The sequence below is a fragment of the Schistocerca piceifrons genome, chromosome 2 (assembly GCF_021461385.2).
Source record: "Schistocerca piceifrons isolate TAMUIC-IGC-003096 chromosome 2, iqSchPice1.1, whole genome shotgun sequence".
Lineage (NCBI taxonomy): Eukaryota > Metazoa > Arthropoda > Insecta > Orthoptera > Acrididae > Schistocerca > Schistocerca piceifrons.
The window spans coordinates 83,911,260-83,933,907 of record NC_060139.1 but is presented as its reverse complement, the minus strand read 5'-3'; the positions used below and the strand labels follow the sequence as shown (position 1 = coordinate 83,933,907).

General features: G+C 39.7%; 1 protein-coding gene across 1 annotated transcript in view; it reads left to right on the top strand.

The window, feature by feature from the left end:
* Nucleotides 1–13,768, top strand: part of LOC124777500 (nuclear protein localization protein 4 homolog) — a 244,756-nt gene extending 230,988 nt beyond the window's left edge. The window contains exons 9-11 of the mRNA XM_047252942.1: nt 121–272; nt 3,721–3,859; nt 13,381–13,768. Coding sequence (XP_047108898.1) covers nt 121–272; nt 3,721–3,859; nt 13,381–13,692 — 603 coding nt within the window. The 3' untranslated portion in view covers nt 13,693–13,768. The remainder of the gene's footprint in view (nt 1–120; nt 273–3,720; nt 3,860–13,380) is intronic.
* The last annotated feature ends 8,880 nt before the right edge of the window (nt 13,769–22,648 follow it).

Below are 22,648 nucleotides of genomic sequence, written 5' to 3'. Positions count from 1 at the left end.
GAATCGTGCGCCATCTATCGACGAATTTCTGTATTATCTCTCTGTTGCCATCTTGCTATTCGAGTTAAAATTGGCGGTTGTTTGAATGTTGTCATTTAACTTAATGTCTATGTTTTACAGGAGAAAGATGGTTATGGTAATGAGGTATCAAGATTGGCTCGTCCTCTTCCGGTCGAATATCTTCTAGTGGATGTGCCAGCGTCCACCCCATTAATTCCTCTGTATACGTTCTACGCCAGTGATGCCATACAAGCTTTTCCCGTTGAAAACAGGTGAGTACTAATATTGGAATTTATTCGCTTTGCGTTCTGACATCGTCGTACCTGCAAATTTCAGTACATTCTAAAAAAAATCATTCATTATCTTCTAACACTTTATTGGCTCAGTCTTGGCAGTGTTACTTAAAAATTGTGCGCGTGCTTACACACACATATGAGGAGCTAGTGTCAAATCTCGATACGTTCATTCGAATATTGAGTGGTTGGCTTATTACATTCTAACACTAATTGCGTATATACCATAACGTTGATGGACTCGACACGCTTTGCAATCACAACAACCCCTCCTTCAAATGAACTATCAGTTGGCAAATTTAAGTTCGTGAAACCGATTGTTTCTTTTCAATGCAAGGTTAAAACGTACTTGCCCGGCGAATAAATCGAAGAAAATTTTCTGGATTGAGATAAGTGTAGGCACAGATTTTGTAGAAGGCGACAGCAACACTGATTTGCGTGTCAATATTCAATAGTCAGATTCTTGAAAGTGTGACCAATATGCCATTAACTTTTTTTTTTAAGTACTACACCGGATCTTCGTTACACCTGCCGGCAGGTTGTATGAGACTTTTAAATAAGATATATATTTAAAATTTAGAAAAGATTGGAGAACTGTTATCTTCATTCGAATCGTCCATACGTTGAATTTCTCTTTACACCACCATCCATCTCCCCTCCTTTTATCACCAGGCATCGACTCGTGAGAATATTGAAGATTACATACATTAGCAAGCAGGAGAGACATGCATAACGTTTAGATATGAATGTACGGTTTGTAAACATTGACTGTACTGTCTCAGAAATAAGCATAACACTGTAAGAAATTTGTGTGTGTGTGTGTGTGTGTGCATTACATTAGTTGTAGTGATTAAATATGAGAGTTTTGTGAAGATACTCTTCAATATAGGAGTTTTTGCGTAAGCATTTACATCATTTTGAGTAAAAATAGTCATCAAGCCATGATGTACATACATACATGCAGGCTGTCATTTGTGTCAGATTAGATTAGATTAGATTAATACTAGTTCCATGGATCATGAATACGATATTTCGTAATGATGTGGAACGAGTCAAATTTTCCAATACATGACATAATTAGGTTAATTTAACAAAATACTTAAGTTAATATAACAACTTTATTTTTTGTGTTTTTTTGTTTTTCTTTATTTATTATTATTATTTTTTTAATTTATATCTAAAAATTCATCTATGGAGTAGAAGGAGTTGTCATTCAGAAATTGTTTTAATTTCTTCTTAAATACTTGTTGGTTATCTGTCAGACTTTTGATACTATTTGGTAAGTGACCAAAGACTTTAGTGGCAGTATAATTCACCCCTTTCTGTGCCAAAGTTAGATTTAATCTTGAATAGTGAAGATCATCCTTTCTCCTAGTATTGTAGTTATGCACACTGCTATTACTTTTGAATTTGGTCTGGTTGTTAATAACAAATTTCATAAGAGAGTATATATACTGAGAAGCTACTGTGAATATCCCTAGATCCTTAAATAAATGTCTGCAGGATGATCTTGGGTGGACTCCAGCTATTATTCTGATTACACGCTTTTGTGCAATAAATACTTTATTCCTCAGTGATGAATTACCCCAAAATATGATGCCATATGAAAGCAATGAGTGAAAATAGGCGTAGTAAGCTAATTTACTAAGATGTTTATTACCAAAATTTGCAATGACCCTTATTGCATAAGTAGCTGAACTCAAACGTTTCAGCAGATCATCAATGTGTTTCTTCCAATTTAATCTCTCATCAATGGACACACCTAAAAATTTGGAATATTCTACCTTAGCTATATGCTTCTGATTAAGGTCTATATTTATTAATGGCGTCATACCATTCACTGTACGGAACTGTATGTACTGTGTCTTATCAAAATTCTCTCAGTATTCTGTAAGCTTCACAGTCATTATACTTGTACCTGGTAAGATACTATGAAAAAAATCTGTATGGAAGTTTCCACATTTAGCAGTCACATGTGTGTGTTTTTTTTTAATGTAAGGGAACATGTAATATTAAAGCTAAAAATAAATTGATCTGCTTAAAGTGCACATAAATTCTAATATTTATTATCAAGTTAGATGGCAAAATGTTTATACGGGATGTGAATTCTGTAGGACGTTGATTCAAATACCTACCCAGGCATCTTGATTTGAGTTTTGCATGCTGCTTAAGGAAAATGTGTGGATAGTTCCTTTGAAAAAGATGGGACTGATTTCCTTCTGCTATCCAAATTGTTTCTCCTTGCCCCCCCCCCCCCCCCCTCGCCAAGTGACCTCATCGTCGACAGGGCATTAAATCATAATCTATCTTTAAACATTGATTACTTTTTTAAAAGATTATCGAATAAACAAGGAAGCACAAGGTAGATCACCAGTGGGATACTTTTTTTTAAGACCAATAATGCTTTTTTGAGGATTTTTGAGAATTCCATGATTACCAAAAAGCTCAAGACAGTGCCCAGAAGGTGACAGCAAACACACATACACACACACTGTTTTAGACATTAAGTTAATTCTTTGAGCTTCCTGCCTTTCTCTTTGGCATTTTGCTATTCTGTTGTGGGGCACCCGCCAGGGTAGCCGAGAGTGCCGATGCGCTGCTTCCAGGACACTGGTAGGTGCGCCGGCCTAGATCGCATCCCCGCCGGCGGATTAGCGACGAGGGCTGGTATGCTGGCCAGCCTGGGTGGTTTTCAGGCAGTTTTCCACGTCCTGCTAGATGAATACCGAGCTAGTCCCCACGTTCCACCTCAGTTACACAGCTCACAGGCATTTGCAAACGTTCACTAAATGCAGACAGCTAGGGTGCTCTAATTCTGTCCTGGGTGGTGGTGGCAGGAAGGCATCTGGCCACCATCTGCAACTAACACTGCCAAATGCGTACTAACATGGCCGACTCCGCATTGAAGTGGGGTATGAGCATGTCATAAAAAAGAACTATTTTTATTTAAAATAAGCCATTTACATTTATTCTGCTGCAGTTGTAAGAGCTTTTTACTGTAATAAGGAGAAGTTATGAAAGTTGCTAAGACCAATTTGGTCTCTAACGAGTGTAACTTCTCTTGGGTTTGCAAGTCATGATTTTAGAATTTCATATCCATAAACTAAAGAAGTCTTATAATTAGAAAACCAGGATGATACAATTGTAAGCATTCAGTACCAAAATCAGCCAACTTCAAGCTCTCGCTGTATAACTTTGTGTAATTATTCACCATGAAATGTATTTAATTGTTGTTGTGATACAACAGTGTTCCTGTGTGCAACAAACGTGTAATCACCTATGTTGTTGTCTTACCAGTGAACTGATGTGAAGAACGCTATCGTCTCTCTCTCTCTCTCTCTCTCTCTCTCTCTCTCTCTCTTTAAATAGTCACTTTGTGTATATTTACCAAAATAGAGTTTAATTTATTATTGTTTTCCTTCCATAGGCTGGTTGATGGTCACATCCAGGATTTCAACACATTAAGCAACTACCTACAACAGTTCTCACCAGATCAGTTTCTAAATGCAGTCTCTGATTTTCATTTCTTGTTGTACATTTCAACAATGGATATGCTGCCAATGAAGGTAATATCTTACTACAATATTTAGTAAAATCAGGTGTGATTTTTTTTTTTTTTTTTTGTGTGTGTAATGTAGCATGTGTGATAGTCAAGTTTTCAAATTAAAAAAGAAATTAGTAAGCTTAAAGTGAACATTAATAAAAAATTATTACCAAACAATGTAGCACACTTTCAAAATGTGATGTTTATTTATATATATATTGACAGCAGTACTTTTCTGTGTGTAATTAGCTGAAGTTCAAAGAACTCTGATAGGCTCTCATGCTAGGTTATAAACTGTATGCTAGGGGTTGGCTCTGCTGTAGCTGATAGACATGTTTATACATTTCAGTATAATGGTATATGTCATACGTCCAGGTAACACGTACATTTTAATCTAATCCTAAGAGCCTCCACCCACCCCCACCCCCCCCCACCAGGCATTTGCGATTACAAAAAGGCGTTACTTCATACAATACAGTTTTGGATCTTATTTGTATTCCACTTTATTCTTCTGCTGTAGGATTCCTATTCAGACTCTAGTCATCCTACTAAGATAATTTAAAGAATGAGCTTTATCTAGAAAACAGGCACACACTTCACAAATAAATGGGATGTTTGTCTTGGCAAAAACTATTATTTCTCCAGCATTGTGCTTCCATTACAAGTTTGGAACTGATTTAGGGTCCGCAGCTTGTGGTCTAGTGGCTAGCCTTGCTGCCTCTGGATCATTGGGTCCCGGGGTCGATTCACGGCCGGGTTGAGGATTTTCTCTGCACGAGGACTGGGTGTTTGTGTTGTCTTCATCATCATTCCTGACAGTGACTAGATTGGACTGTGAAAAAATTGGGACTTTGTACGGGCGCTGATGACTGGACAGTTGAGTGCCCCACACACCAAACATCATCATCATCACTGTTTTAGAGTCAGAGAAAATATATGTTTTAATCTGTAGTTGCATTTTTAAATTATTATTATCTGCCTATACTGGCAACCAATTTCAGTACACAGTACTATCCTCAGGCCGTCGTATGATCAGAAAATTCCTGTATATAGTTAGAATAATAATGCAAGAAAAATATGCAAAATATTTGTTCTCTTTAATAGTAAACATAAGGTTTACAGTGCAATCTTAAAATATGCAGGTAGATCCTTACCCCTGGTGTAAAGTTGTCATGCTTGCTTCCAAAGTGGATGTGTCAAATATTAAAAAGTAAAGGCCAAAGTTGAGTTTCAGACAGATGCAGATTGTGGCCAGCAGTGATAAGAGAGTCCCCTACGTACAGAATTTCAGAACATTTGCATAAAATACGAAATTAACAAATTACATAATAAAACGGCCTCCAAGTAATAAAATGTTGAAGTCAAAATAATATATTATCTATTTAGCCATTTGTACATTTACCATTTGTATACAGTTTATGTCACTATAAAACATCAATGTGACAATGAATCTTTTAATTGATGACGTATGACATGGTGTGGAGAAGGTGCAATGCAGTGTCACCGAGAGCCCCAGTGTACACATAGACGCTGCTTGGATAAACGTGAAACTGGAGATGCAGCCAAAGATTGTCAGCTGATGGTTGCAGAGTAATGCATAACAACACTGTCCCACTATTTCCTCTTAATGCTTGAATCTTCTCAATAAGAATAATTATGGTTTCTAATATTATTATAATGACGACACTTATTCGATTAAAAGATTCATGGTCAGTTCAGTGTTTTATAATGATGTAAAGTATATACAAATTATAAATGTGAGCATGGTTACATAAGTTTTCTATTTTGATTTTAATGTTTTATTACTATGAGGACTGCTTTATTCTTTGTTTTATTAAGTATTTTCTTAATTTTATATTTTACGCTGATTTCGTTTTTCACGTATCTAGGCTGTTTCTCAAGAAGTAAAAATTGATACTCTGTACTCAAGGGGCTCTCTTATCATTGCTGGCTGCAATCTGCATCTATTTGGAGCTCAACTTTCACCTTTACTTGTAGTATTTGACACACTAACTTGGGAAGTAAGCATATCAGCTAGGAGTAAGGGGCTAACCATACGTTTTATGGTTGCACCCTGTACCATGTGTTTGCTGCCATAGAGAACAAATATTTTGTCATTTTTTTTCTATTTACTGGAATTTTCTGATCATACAATGGCTTAAGGATGGTACTGTTTGCGAAAAGTGGTTGCCAGTACGGGGAAAAAAGGTGATCTTTTTTCTAATCATGTTGGTGCTGTTCCAACCAACATTATAATGGAAATATGTTTTACAGTGACAACTTGTTAATTAAATAGTGTCATAGAGCTGTCAATAGTTCTTTTGGTACTTATATGCTTATTGGAAGCAGGAGTAATTGTAAAGATGATCCCAGTTTAAAATTACCTTCTGTTACAGATCAACTAGCACCTTTCTGCAAGCATGACTATGCTTTCTTGTTATTGTAAAGGAATTGTGCCCATTTTTCAGTCATACTTTTGAGTGAAGGTTCAAATTGTGTTAGCACATGCAGCATGCCCCCAGCATTATATATCCCACCACCACCACCACCAAAAGGGCTCACCACTCCTTGGCAAGTACATGCTTGGCTACCATGGGGCCCCAGCCTTTGCAGCACTACTTCCTCTTTCTGTGCTGCAAACCTACACTTGGTCTATCTCTTACCTCCACTGACACTACATAGGATGGTCCTTTTCGTGCAGACCCTGCCTGGACTTGGTTCACAATTTTGGTCTTGAGATTTCCAGTTTCACTCCCGGTGCTATCATTCACCTTCCATTAAAGATTATATGGTCCCCATTATTGGGTGTGACCTTCCATCTTTTCCAAATTTTACAGAAGTGTGCATTTCAGGCTGGGAAGGTCATCCACTGTGATGTATACTCCGCCTCTGTGCCCTGGCATCCTTCCTTCCTGTTGTCATGTTACACCCAAAATCCAGCACCATAGCCATCCTGTTTTTTTGTGTGTGTGTGTGGGGGGGGGGGGGGGGTTGTTGTTGAGTACTTGCGCAATGGTAGCCCCTGAGCATGCAGGGATCACACTGTTGGCGTCTACACTGCACAGTCCCCATGTATGTCGTGCAGTATTTGCCTGTGATGACTGGCGCATAGAGACTCCCGGCAATGGATTACTGACCAGGTAGCTGTAGCTGGGTGGCTCCCACAGAGAGAGTCCCTGTTCAGAATGGGTGACAGTATGGCAGATAATTCCCACATGAAGTGACTTAAAAACTTTCTCCAGCTGGTGACCACGTGGCCTCGGCAGTCTCTTCAAATGGCAGTGCATCATATGGTGCAACAAAGTACGATCCCTTCCCTGGCCACGCTGTGGGAGGACCAAGGGAAATTAAGATTGCTTCTGGAGGCCTTCATCTTGACTTTCAAGGCCTTAGGAGGTCAAGGTGGTCTATCGGTGTGATGTGGAACCGTATGTTCCTCCTCCTATGAGATGCTTCAGATGTATGAAGTTCAGTCATACGTCTTCCTGTTGCAGGGATTGTGGACATCCACAGCACACAAATGTTCCTTGTGCCCCTCCCCCCACACCTCCCAGCTCGCCAGATTGCTCCATTTTAAGTGTGAGAAGAAAATCTAGGAGTATTAGGCCCTAGACAAGCTCACATATCAAGAGGCCAGAAAAAAGTATGAGCATCTTAATCCCATAGAAATGACACAATCTCACACTACAGCCACAATGTCATTGCCTTCTCTGCGACGGTGCTTTCCTCTGTTGCACCTCTTACAGCAGGCTCTCAGAGCAGACTGCTAATAGCTACCACCCAGGCAGTTGGGGCCCTTATGCTACTTCCACTGCACCCACTTCAAGGGCATTGGCTCTCCACCTGCTGGGTACACCAGTCCCTATCCCCCCAGCCAGAGGCGCCTTGCCCTCCTCCGATTTCCCTAACTAGGAAGAGGTCTCTCGGTACTCTTCCTTCCACAGTTCCTGCTGGCTCACAGCCAGATGCCTGCCAGTCACTGAAGGAACCACAGGCTGCTGGCTATCGGACTTCTTGTTCTTCCTCCTGAATGAGCGAGGTGGCGCAGTGGTTAGCACACTGGCCTTGCATTCGGGAGGACGACGGTTCAATCTCGTCTCCGGCCATCCTGATTTAGGTTTTCCGTGATTTCCCTAAATCCTTTCAGGCAAATGCCGGGATCATTCCTTTCAAAGGGCACGGCCGATTTCCTTCCCCGTCCTTCCCTAACCCGAGCTTGCGCTCCGTCTCTAATGACCTCGTTGTCGACGGCACGTTAAACACTAATCTCCTCCTCCTCCTCTTGTTCTTCCTCTGTACCCGAAACCAATTCAGAGAAACCTTCCCCAGTCCTCGTCTTCTAAGGAGAAGGACAGAAAGAAGTCCTCTAAGATGTCCTCTAAGATGAATGAAACTCCGGTCACCCCCACACCATCAGACACTGCATGTACTCTTTCTGTGCCCGAGGTGGAGACTCTGGTGGCACCAGATCTCCCCAGGCAGTGTGCAGTAGAAGCACGTGACCCTGGGTCATAACCTCCCCTCCTCCCCTGGTCACTTCATGCACCCACAATCCTCCAGCGTAATTTGAATGCATTTTTCAACCACCTGGCTGAGCTACGGCAGCTTTTAAGCACTTACCCTGCATTCTGTATTGCCATCCAGGAAACGTGGTTGTTTCCACCAACTCTGATTCCTGCCTTTTGTGTTTACTGAGGTTATTTTAAGAATCGCACCAACTGTGAGAGGCTATCAGGTGGAGTTTGTATGTCTGTATGTATGTTTGTGCTGGACTCTATATTATAGTGGCCCTGTACCCCTTTGTTACACCTTTGGAGGCCTTGGCTGTTTGGGTAAGGGCACTTAAAGATTTTACCATCTGTAATGTGTATCTCCCTCCCAATGATGTCATGTCCCAGAATGTATTGTCTGCATTACTCTCTCAGCTCCCCCCACCTTTCCTAGTCTTGGGCGACTTCAATGCCCCTAACCCTTTGTGGTGAGGGACAATGATCACTGGCCTTGGTAAAGACATCGAAACTTTGCTGGCATAGCTCAATCTTTGCCTCTTGAACTCTGGTGCCCCCACTTACTTGATTGTGGCACATTGAACTCATTTGGCCATTGATCTCTCCTTTTGAGGCCTGGTCATCTACCATCTACGGCCATTATTACACTATCATATTTCTTTGACAAAGATCTTTGTCATGGCGCTAAAAAGGGTTATTACATTGTAGTCAGATTTAAAGATGATGGACAACAACTTGTTGTTACGCGGTGCAGTGCCACAATTGCGTTGTGTGTGCATTTGGTAGAAAGCAGTGGGGAAAAACGGAAACATACATGGGTGAAGCCATGGGTGTTATGTCAAGATAATAAAAGCGTTCAGCAAAATTTGTTATGAGAGCTGCAACTGGAAGACGTCAACTCTTATATAAACTACTTAGAAATGGATGAGAGTGCATTTCAGTATTTGCTTCAGTCAAGTGACTTCTCACATTACAAATCAGAATTCTCAATGGAGAATTACTATATATGCAGAAGACAGGCTCACTGTGACACTGCAATTTATCGATACAGGAGTGAGCTACTCTAGTTTACAATAAAGCACTCCAATCCATGGTGCACATAAACCAAAGTAATTCCAGAAATGTATGAAGTGATCTATAAAGCACTGAAGGGGGAATATTTGAAGGTATATAATTGTTTGGTACACTATATTGGCAATAAGAACTGTTTTTAATTTTTGAGTAATTTAAGTAATAGAATTAGTGTTTCATCACAGGTGTGGGCAAAGATCCGACACCCCTATGGCTTCAATCCCCTGCAGGTGTATCAAGTATTTCCTTAGATGGTGCTGTTTATACTGGTCAAGATGCTGTCACTGAACATTTTACTGAGCATTATGTTCGCGCATCTACGTCTTTGAACTACCACCCTGCCTTTGAGCTCATAAAACAGTGGGTGGACTGAATGCACCCATCTTTTAGCACCCACCACCTGCATCCATACAATGCTAGATTCAGTAAATAGGAACCCTCCAGTGCCCTGGCCCATCGCCCTGATACACCCCCAGGGTCAGACCACATCCACAACCAAATTCTGAAACACCGCTCGGTGAATAGTCAGTGACACATCCTTGCCCCCTTTAATCGGATCTGGAATGAGGATGAGTTCGCATGTCAGTGGCAAGAAAGCATGATAGTTCCAGTACTGAAACCAGATAAGAACCGTCTAGAGATGGGCAGTTATCACCAAATGAGCCCTACCGACTGTCTCTATAAGTTGTCCGAATGCGTGGTGAGTTAGCAGCTGTGTTGGCTCCTTGAGTCTCTGGGCCTTTCGGCCGCATCTCAGTGTGGTTTTTGCAAAGGTCGCTCCACTGCTGATAATTTGGTTCACCTGGAATTCACCATCCAGAGGGCCTTTGCATGACCCCCTTATCATGACATGGCGTCACCACATCCTTATTGCATCACATAAGTGGGGTCTCCGGGGTCCATTCCCAAAATTTGTGCAAAACTTCCTGTCGCACTGTATGTTCCGGGTTGAAGTGGGTGCTACCTCAGTACTTCCAGATCAAAGAGAATGGGGTCCCACAGGGCTCTGTCCTGAGCAACCCCCCTCTTTCTGGTGGCCATCAGTGGTCTAGTGGTGGTGGTAGGGCTTTGGCATCACCCTCCTTATATGCCAATGAGTTTTGGTTTTATTATTGCTCCTCTAGTATGGGTGTTAGTGAGCATCACCTACAAGGTGCCTTAAGAAAGGCGCAATCATGGGTTCTCCCCTGTGGCTATTGGTTTTCAGCTGCCAAGACTTGTGACTTGCATGTCTGTCACCATTGTACAGCCCACCCATACTCAGGGCTTTACCTGGACAATCAGTTACTTCTTATATTTGAGATGTAGTGCTTTTTGGGACTGGTCCTCAGTTCCCAGTTGATGTTCCTTCCCCACCTCCGCCAACTGAAGTGAAAATGCTGATGACACCTCAATACGCTTGGCTGCCTCAGCAAAACTAGCTGGGGTGCAGATTGCTATATCCTTTTGTGGGTCTATAAAGCACTGATTCTGTCCCGCCTTGATTATGAGAGTCTTGCACATGGTTCAGCATCACCTTCAGCATTGCGAATACTGACCCCATTCATCATTGTGGGGTCTGACTTGCGGCAGGAGCCTTCTGAAATAGCCCTGCGAACAGCCTACTAGTTGAGGCTGGAGTACCTCCATTACCTATCAGGTGCTAACAATGGCTGCTGCATTAAGCTGTGTGTGTTCATAGCTTCCCTAAACATCTCAACTACTGTGTCATTTTCCCTGGAAGGGAGCTTCATCTCCTACAAAAGCAACCCAGAACTGGGTTTACAATTGCTGTACACCTCCAGTGTCTCTACTTGGAACTGCAGCTTCCTTCATTGTCGCCTCTGGTCAGGGAGAAATGGCATCTGTCCCCATGGCTTGTGCCCCCCCCCCCCCCCCCCCCCCCCAACAGATTTGTCTCAATCTTTTCACTGCCTGGTCTCGGCTGACCTTGAGACATATCCGGGTTCAGAAGTGTTATTCACCAGTGGCTCAACAGTCAATGGATGAACAGGCTTTGCATACACACATGCATGGTGAAGGGAACTCCACACTCTCCCAGACGGCTGCAGTGTCTTCATTGCTGAATTGATGGCCATTAGACAAGCCCTTAGCTCTGTTTGTTCTTGTACCAGCAAGAGTATCCTAATCTGTAGTGACTCCCTTAGTAGCCATCTGGCTGTAGACAGTGCAACTCTCCTCTCCCACCGGTTATCGCTATCCAGGACCTCGTCTCTGGATTGTCTCTGACCTCCATGAAGCTGGACAGCCAGTCGTATTTGTTTGGTCCCCCAGTGGTGTTGGGATTTTAGGAAATTAATGAACTGGCCAGTTGGCAAAGCTGGCCACCAGGATGCTGATTCTGGAAATGGGGATCCAGAATTGGACCTTAGGTCTTGTATATGCCATAGATTTCTTTAAGTCTGGGACTCATAATGGTCTGCCCTGAGCTCCTCAGACAGAGGGCAATTAAGGAGACCACAACCACATGTGCTCTTTTCACAGGGAATCCACCATCCTCTTGTCAACTCTGCATTGGCCACATTTGGCTGACCCATGGTCTTGTTCTCTGACGTGAGGATCCATCTCACTGCAAATGTAGGGCCTGCCTGATGGTAACCCTAATTTGGCTGCTTTGAGGCGGTATCTTCATCTTCCTGACACGCAACCTCTGATGCTGGCACACAATGCCAAAGTGGCTGATCTGTTGTTTAGTTTTGCCCGTGAAAGTGGTTTCTACTCATCTCCGTAAAGTAGGGCTTTTCGGCCTCATTGGCTGTGTGGGGGCTTGGTGTGGCACCCCTCCCCTGCTCCTGCCCTCGCCCCTCCTCTCCTCTCCCCTCCCTCCTCCCCCAGGGGCCCTTGGTGGCCCTTGCTCAGTGGCCCAGCATGACCTTTACCGTTGCCACCTTTCTATTCTCCTTATTCTGTTTCATTTCTTGGTTTTAATGCCTTGTCTTGACTGATCTTTTAACGACTTGTCTGTGCTGTCTTTTTTTCCTGGGGTTTTATCTCTGGATCTTTTTTTAGTTACACGTATACTTTCCAGGATTCACCTCCTTTGACAACCACTCCTGGTTGGCCACTTAATGGCTGAAGGGACACGTGACCTTGCAGTTTAATCCCTTTTGCCGCAAACCAACTAGTACCACATCCAGACCAAAAGTAGTATTGTAGTAAAATTCTAGTGAATGCAAATTAAAATTTGTATATATATCCTCACTCCTTTGTGCAGTATTGATGAATATACAAATTTTACCATGAGTGACCATAACTCAAGAGTGCAGCATTGCCTTGAATTAGCAGAAAGCGCAACAAAACTTGCATCGGGTTTGATGGTCTAGTGGTAGTGTTTGGCAAGGAACTGAAAGGTAGCAGGATCAGTTCCTGGGTGGATCAAATTTTTTTCACTCTGCCTTTTAACATAGCATTTGCCTCTCAATGGTGTGGAGATTCACTAGAAATGAAACTTGGTCCGGATTCCACGTTACACTGCATATCCTCTTTTTCTGGTTTGATAACTGGTTTGCTAACCAGTTGCCTAAGTGACATCTGGTGGATTGCAGCTGTTTCAGAACAACTGCCTAGCAAAAAAATGCAAATCTAGAATATATGCGTGGATTCCCAAAATAACCCAGTTTTAAAATCGCAAACACGGAAGAACAAGAACAGGAGCTTCAAACCGTAGTAAAATTAGTATCAGTAGATTTTCAAGCGGTTAAAAATCCTCTGTGAAGCTTGCCATTTACATTTTCCAGTTCTTTATAATTTTTCAGTATTGTGAGGTGCTTGTTTTCTTGTTTTACTAAAATTTTTCCATATTTTGAGGTGCTTGTTTTCTTGTTTTGCTAAGTCTTCAGCACAGGCTTCTGTTTTAATGTACTTATTCTAACAGTTAAAAAAAAAATTAAAAATTAAAAAAAAGAAACAATTGTTTGCTTTGGATGTGAGCCTCTGATTAATTTTGTTGTTGTTGTTGTTGTAGGAGTATATGGGACCATTGCTTGAAGCAGTGCGGACACAGAATAGTGAAATGGCACGGGACTGGGCTAGGTCAGAACACTGGGCAACAGTAGAACAACTTATTGCTGCAAGTTCCTTATCGCCGCCTTCATCACGACCTCAAAGTAGCACATTTACATCTCCATTAACAGCTCCTGCTGCCTCTGCAGCAGCAACAGCAGCAATGCCATCGTCACCACCAATGCACGATGATGCAGGCTGGACCTGCAGTCATTGCACATTTTTAAACCCAACTGAACTATCAAGTTGTGAAATGTGTCAACTTCCAAGATAAATTTGTTTTTACAGAAAGAAAAAAAAAAAAGAATTGTGGACGGAAAGAATCTTACATAAAACAGGAGCAGACATTTCTTCTGGCATGGAAAAGACAAGAAATCACATTTAATTTTATGGAATAATTATTTGAGGACAGTAATTGGTTGCATATGTAGAAATAAATAGACAAAGTGTCAGTTTGTATTTGAAATTAAATGTACATCATATTTAACTGGATAATGAAAATGGCTGTGCCTCATTTAGAAAATACAAATTTATTTAATAAGAATGGAAAATGAAGTCTGTGAAGTTTTTGCAATAATTTCGAGTGTTTTGGGAAATTAGAATTGAAATTCAGTATTACATTTCTACATCATAAGTAATACGTGCTCACCATATTCAGTGCCTCTTACACAGTTGTAATATTTAAATAAACACTTCTGTATTTTAATGTATTTGTTTGATGTTGTGCCATTCTGTTCATCAGTCAGAAATAATTTACAAGTCATTCTGTTTCAGTAAGTATCCACAGACTAAGTGAAATGGAGATCTCAGATAGTGTTTAATATCTTCCGTTGGAATGTTTTCACTTTACAAATTTGGTTTGTCTATATTTCCTAAAAATATATTTTCCTATTTTCATTGTAGATTAGTTTCATATTTATTAAAAAGAATTTGATGTCCAGAACTTACAATTTCAGTTTATTAATAGGGTAGTGTAACGTAGTGACAGTGAATTTTTCAGATATTTAATAAAATTTTAAAAAATACTGCTACAGTTATTTCATTTCCTTTCAAATGGCACACATAATTTTACATTAAGGGAGGAGTGTGTATCTGTGCATGCAAAATGTGCATATACAAGGCTGTGGTTACTTCCTAATTGTTTAAATAGATTCCTGCAAGACATGTATGTAAACTCAGCACACAATTCTAATTACTTTCTTTTGTACAATGGATACTTTCTGCCTAAGTGAGTTACTCCTAAATGTTCATTAGAACATCAGTGAACCAAATATGTTAACTTACTGTTGTTTATGCCCCCAGAATTTGTAGTTTTACACAGGTAATGTGTGGAAAAGGATAAATGCAAAATCGTTAGTAGGATGTTCCACTCCCAAATAACACCTCAAGTGATGGCTGTTGGGGAAGTTCCCTAGCTGTGTGTGACAAATATTTAGTTCTGTATAAGGTATAAAGATACTTTTGACGTTGAGCAGGCCAGTGAAATATCTTGTCATAAATACTTTACTGCCAACTCACGATAAACAACTACATTCGTCATATTTAGCTATTACTTCCTTTAATTGTAGTTTTCTGTTGTTATATCAGACTTTGTCTCCAAATAATTTCATAGAAATGGAAAATGTATTGAAATAAACATCCTCTTGAGCCACAATTCACGTGTTTCGCAAATTATTCTCAAATCTGAGGGAATACATCTTCTAAATTCATGTGTTTCGACAACATAGAGGTAAGTAAAGGTGCTACAAAAAAATGAAATTCATCCAATTCAACTGTTTTCCCAGATAGTGCCTCTTTTGTGTTCAGAATTGTTATGGGAATTCTTTGAATAATAAGATAAGTATATTCCTTGACATTTAATATATGGAAAAGAATTCTAAATTATTATTCATCTAATGTGCAAGATACAGTCAGTTGTATGATATCAGCACTTTTTTTTAATGTGATTTGTGTCAAACATTCAATGCACAAATCCAAAAAGTCACCAACGCTTAGTGCTTGTAAATTTCTTCAGCATCGTAACAGAATATTTGCATAGAATACACAGCTTCTGCAATTGTATGAGGTATACCTCTAAAGAAATTTGCATACATGAACTGCAAGTCAGTAAAACATGGATTAAAAGATTTATATACAATCCACACTCTTTATAGACTTAGAGCAAGTATTTACTTTATTTGTGGTTTAATTAAGTCTCAAATGAAATGAGGATGTCAGGTGTTTGTTACTTTACAATTCACGATAAAAACATTTAACTTCAACAAAATATAATATGAAAAGTGTATAGAAAAGATGGGGAAAGAAGAGAAATGCAACTATACAGTACGATTACCATCTTTACATGAATTCAATTAAGAAAGATTCTCTTTATTCATTTTTATTTCACGGAGCAGTCAGTGACTGAATTTCATGAGGTTCATCTTTACTTTGGTGAAGTCACTTTTACTTTTATTATTAAATGACAGTGTTCTAACTTTATTATGTTATTGATATAGTTTTATAATCATTTAGTCAAGTGGAATTGTTGCTTCCCGATGGTGTCATGTGGGGAATTGCTGCCGGTGGTAACAGGAATGAGAGCAAGTGTTTGAACATAGTGGCATGTCCAACAGTGATCTGCCTTGTACCATCTAAGTCATCTCTTCTGAGATTACAATGACTTACAAGTTTATAGTGTAGGGTAAGGAGAGATAGGACACGAAACACACTACTTCCATCTCAATCAGGTAAGATTGTATGTACTTAGTTTTTTGTTGCTGACAGAAATCTTAAAGAAGCAACCACAAATTTGTCACTCATCAGTTCCATTGCATGCTTTCCAATATACACAGCAAGGTTTACATGTCTCACTTAATCCATTGCCGTGCATCACATTTATTTTGCATCACTAACATTTTTATTTATACAAATAACTTTCTGGGGAGAGCAATCAGAGCTCAAAGACATTGCGAATAACAATAAAAAAACACTCGATAACTATTTAAATTATCATACAAATTGTGGTGGTGGCGGTGGTGGTGGTCTTCAGTCTTGAACACTGGTCTGCTGCAGCTCTACATGCTTCTCTCTCCTGTAAAAGCCTCTTCATCTCCGAATAACTATTGCAACTTACATCTTTCTGAATCTGCTAACTGTATTCATCCGTTGGTCTCCCTCTGCAATTTTTACCTCCCAACTCTCCCCTTCAACTCTAAATTGGCCGTCACTTGATATTTCAGAGTGTGTCCTGTCAATCAATCACGTCTTCTATTTAGGTTTTGCCACAGATTTCTTTTCCTCCCAATTATATTCATTACCTCATTAGTTATGTGATCTACCCATCTAATCTTCAGCATTCTTCTGTAGCTCCATGTTTCAAAAGCTTCACTTCTCTTACTGTCCAAACAGTTTATCATCCATGTTTCACTTCCGTACATGTCTACATGGTATTTGTATACCTACAGAAAAGAGTTCCCAACACTTAACTCTGTATTTGATGTTAACGAAAATCTCTTGTTCAGAAAAGCTTTTCTTTCTGTTGTCAGTCTGCATTTTAAATCCTCTGTACTTTCATTGTCAGCTACTTTGCTGCCCAAATAACAAAACTTTTTCCTAATCTAATTCCCTCAGCATCAGGTTGTATTAATTCGACTAAATTCCATTATCTTTGTTTTGCTTTTGTTGATGTTTGTCTTAGATCCTCCTTTTAGGACACTGTCCATTCTGTGCAACTGCTCTTCCTTGTCCTTTGCTGTCTCTGACAGAATTACAATGTCATCGGCAGACCACAAAGTTTTTATTTCTTGTCCCTGAATTTTAGTTCTTACTCCAAATTTTTCTTTGCTTTCCTTTACTCCCGAGTGACAGGCTAGAACCCTGCCTTACTCCACACTCCCTTGTCAACCACAGCTTCCCTTTCATGTCCCTTGAATCTTGTAACTGCAGTCTGATTTCTGTAGAAGTTGTAAATAGCCATTCACTCCCTGTATTTACTCCTCCTACCTTCAGAATTTCGAAATGAGTGTTCCAATCAACATTGTCAAAAGCTTACTCTAAGTCTACGAAAGTTACAGATGTAGATTTGCCTTTCCTAGACTCTCTACTAAGAGAATTCACACCTTCAGTATTGCCTTGTGTGTTCCTGCATTTCTTTGGATCCCAAACATCTTCCCCAAGTTCGGCTTCTGCCTTTTTTTCCATTCTTCTATAAGGAATCAATGTTAGTATTTTGCAACCCTAACTTGTTAGACTGTTAGTTCAGTAATATCTGTCAGCACCTGATTTGTTTGGAAACGGAGTTATTACATTCTGCATTAAGTCTGAGGCATTTCACCTGTCTCATACAAATTGCACACCAGATGGAAGGGTTTTGTCATGGCTGGCTCTTGCAAGGCTATCGAAATTGTATTCTAACAGAATATTCTGTACTTGTGGAGCTTTATTTAGACTTGGGTCTTTCACTGCTCCGTCAAATTCTTCTCGCATTATCATATCTCTCATGTTGCCTTCATTTATGTCCTCTTCCTTTTCTATATTATGGCCTTCAAGTTTATCTCCTTTGTATGGACCCTCTATACACCGCTTCCATCTTTCAATTTTCCTGTCGTGGCTTAGGAATGATTTTCCATATGAGCTCTTGATATTCATACAGTTGCTTCTCTATTCTTCAAAGTAGACGTCCTCTATCTTTCTCCTAGTGATATATACTTCTAAATCCTTTCTTTTGTCTTCTACCCTTCTTACTTATCAATTTTGCACATCTTGTCAGTCTCATTGTTTAGACATTTGTGTTCCCTTTCAGATGCTTCATTTGCTTAATTTTTATATTTTCTCCTTTCATCAGTTAAATCAGTATCTCCAGTCTTATCCAAGGATTTTTACCAGACCTTGTCTTTTGATCTATTTGAACGTCTGCTGCCTTAAGTATTTCCCCACTTAAAGCTACCATTCCCTCTGAAACTCTAAACTACCTCGGGTGTGGGTTCCCCCCTCCACGCCCCCCCCCCCCCCCCCCTCCCTTCAACTTACCCATATCCCATCTCATTCATTTCGTACCTTTTTGCCATTTCGTTAGTTGTAATCTTCAGTCTGCAATCAATAAATTGTGATCTGAGTCCACATATGCCCTTGGAAATATCTTAATATTTAAAATCTGATTCCAAAATATCTTTCTTACTATTATATAATTAATCTAAAACCTTCTGGTGCCTCAAGGTCTCTTCAACATGTACACCTCCTTTCATGATTCTCAAACCAGGTGTTAGCGATGATTAAATGATACTCTGTGCAAAATTGTACCAGGTGGTGCCCTGTATTCCTTTCCCCAGTCCATATTCACCTAATTCCCCCCCCCCCCCCCCCTCCTTTCCTACTGTCGAATTGCAGCCTCCCATCACAGTTAAATGTTTGTCTCACTTAACAAGATACATAACTAATGAGGAGGTACTGAATAGGATTGGGGAGAAGAGAAGTTTGTGGCACAACTTGACTAGAAGAAGGGATCGGTTGGTAGGACATGTTCTGAGGCATCAAGGGGTCACCAATTTAGTATTGGAGGGCAGCGTGGAGGGTGAAAATCGTAGAGGGAGACCAAGAGATGAATACACTAAGCAGATTCAGAAGGATGTAGGTTGCAGTAGGTACTGGGAGATGAAGAAGCTTGCACAGGATAGAGTAGCGTGGAGAGCTGCATCAAACCAGTCTCGGGACTGAAGACCACAACAACAACAAGATACGTTTCTCCAATCTCTTCATCTGTGGAGCCAGCTGGCACATAAATGTGTACTATTGTGAATGTTGGCTTTTAGTATATCTTGGCTACGATAAAGCATTTGCAGTGCTGTTCACAGTAGCTTGCCCACATACCCATTTTCTTTTTCCTTATTAAACCTGCTCCTGCACTATTTGGTTTTATATTTATAACCCTGTAGTCACCCCACGGCATTCTCCTGAATAGCCTCCACCCAGAGATCTGAATGGAGGACTATTTTACTCAAGAGGATGCTGCCATCATTTAACAATGTAGTAGACCTGCATGCCATTGGGAAAGTTAAGACTGTAGTTTCCCCTTGCTTTTGGCCATTTGCAGTTCCAGCACAGCAACGCAGTCAATCGTCCAACTGTTGCCCCTGCAACTACAAAAATGGAAATGAGCGTACGGCATTGTGGGCCGGGAGTCCTCCATTCGGGGAAGTTCGGCTGCCGAGGGCAAGTACTTATTGCATTCGGTTTCAACATCACATTGAGCGACTGCAACTACAGAAAAAGCTTTACACACTTTTGACAAACACCTATCGGGTGTACTCAGTTTTATTATGAGAACCCACCATGTGGTTGGACTCTTAATGTGGATAACAGCCTCTGTAACTGCCCATCTACATGAAAATATAACAATTGTGACTACGTTTGTTGAATCCCAACACTATCTGTGGTTCTGTATTTCTGCCATTTCATAAAATTTCACACAGTGATATGTGTTCTTGGCAGATAAACCTGAAGATGTGTCTATACTGACACAAAACTGGCAGTTGCAAATAAAGCACCTTCATACAGTTATTCGGCTTTTGGAAACACCTCATCGTTCCTGACATTTTTAATTGCTACAATTTTTGTGATAATTTAAATGGTTATTGAGTGTTATTTATTTTGTTCTGAGATTATTATTCTGGTACAGTACTAGAAACACCCTTTTGCGTCTAGTTCCTCGTGCCTATTTATTCATGAAATCTCAATACACATAGGTTAATGTGATCTTGTGATATATAGTTTTACATTTCAATAAAATTGTTTCGATGAACACACTTTTGTTCACTACACTCTGCTAACACACTTGCTTTAATTCTTCTTGTATTGTAATGCAGTTTTACTTGGGGTTAAAGTGTGTCTGGCTCTTCTCATATTTAGTCTTCTTGCTAATGTGAAAACCATCCTCACACACCAAATAAGGCAAATGAAATATTGAAGCCTCACTCTGTTTTTTACAGTAAGGAGTTGCAGTTCACACTCAGTTCAAGTCATGTGCAACACAGCATAATCTCAACTCTTGTGTGCAGTCGCAAGTAGTTTGCAACTATATCCAACAGACTTGTAGGAGAGAATCTAGACTTTACTCAGTGACAAGGTTTCAGCTACAAAAATACAAGCAAGAAAAATGTATATCGTACAAGTAAAGTGTGTGTACATAGCTAACAACAACAGAAAGATGCATTAAGTTAAATGTACATGGAACCTATGGCAAAAGTATATGTCTTCGCCATCTCCTCACAAAGAACTGTTTTTTTTTTAACTTGTGTGCTCTTATCTTTACTCAAAATGTGTTTATTACATCCACTTTTGTATTCTCCACAAGTGGTCATTCAAAATTACTTCTTACTTACTTCCCACATTCGCTACTAAGAACAGGTACATATTTACATACAAAGTACTATCCACAATTACATAATTCATAGATCATGTGTGCTTAAAGGTGGCGGCCAGATTTGAGCTAGGTCTGTTAGTTTATATTTTAACATTCTCCAATTTTTGTGTGTGTGTGTGTGTGGGGGGGGGATAATTTGTCCCAGTTTTTTTTCTCGTATTTTATAAATAAAAATGTTTACATTACTTTAGGTGTATTACATGTGTAGAAAGGAAAGTCATTTAAATTCTCTATATATATGTGCAGCTGCAGGGGAAAACATATGAATATACTTATCTTAATAACAGTGTGCATTCAGCCATTTTCCTGGCAACGTTGTGTAACCAATTCCACGTTATCATTCGCACACTTCGTGCTGAGTTATTGTATAATGATCTTGCTTGGATTGTGTTTTGCATTATGGTTTTCATTTATCATACAAATTCATGCCTTGTGTAACAAAATTGTGTAGTCCACATCAGTGTACTATACAGTTATTCTTTTAAGTAAGAATGTCAGAAGTCACACCTCCAAGTGTATGTGAGAGAATCAATCTTCCTCAGTGCTGGAGTCCTATGGCAGTCGACTGAAGCATAAACTAATGAGTGGTTAATAGCTCTACCTTTAGGTCATAACTTTTTTTTTTACTTAATGTATAATTAAATTTGACTCCTTAGAGAAAACATAAGAGTACTGCTCATCATATTTTCTGTATTTGATACTTGTGCCTCTTTACTCCTCATGACTTCTCTCCTCAACACATGTACGTATACATTAGAATAGTAGGGTCCTGCCTTGCTTCCTACCACTGCCTTCAATAAATAATCCTCCATATTGTAAAAGGATGTGCATTTGTGTCATTCCCACTGCGTAATACATGAATTACTAAGTGCTGGGCTCCCTGTAGGTCAAACCAGACTGCACACACTGTCGGCAGAGCAGTATGATAACACATTATTCTCCAGTTCTTACTGTATGTGGTATTTATGATGCAATTCATTTTTATTGTAGTATAGATATAAATATTTTGTAGAATTTCTTATAGTGTAGGTTTCTCTTCATAATCTCTTTACAGTGTGTATCATTAGAAAATAAATTTCTCTCAACCACTTCCTCATATGTCCTCCATGTTACTATCTACAGTGTCTAAATTGGGTACATTCATCGTATTTTTCATGTAAATTTCAACTAAAATAATGATTACATTCCATTGGTGCTCAGTGTACAAATTTTTTAAAGTCTTTCTGCAGGACTAAACCTCATATCTTTCCTGAATTTAAATATGCTGGGTGTGGAAAAATTGGCAATCACATACGGACCTGAATATAGTAAATGCCATTTACGGTTAAAAGAGAACTTTCCATCCAATCTGACATTCACTTGTGTGTTTTAGCATTTTGTCATAGAACACTTTCTTCCATTTTACGTTTTCACTTAAGGTTATCAGGGCTTTTCCCCTCTATGAAATTTTGGGTAGTGGTTTAATCCACTCCACCACTTACATACAAAACATCAATTCTGTTGGAGTAAATCTTTTGGGTGAATGTGAAAGATTATTTACAGTTTGCTCAAATGGAGCTAAATATTCTACCCACTTAGTTTGTTTTGTAGGAACACATGTGCAGATAAACTTACTGAATTCCTAGAAAATCCTTTCCATATGATTTGCTTCCATATGGAAACGGGAAACTAGAATGTGCTTTACTTGTTTGTCTTTCAAGAAGGTTTCCACTTGTCACTTATGAAATTCGAAGCATTGTCTGCTATGAAAATGGCAGGTTTGCCACCTCTAGGCAAGTAGACTTCAGAGAATCCTTTTCGTGCTAGTGGCTGATCTTAAGTTCTTGGTAGCATA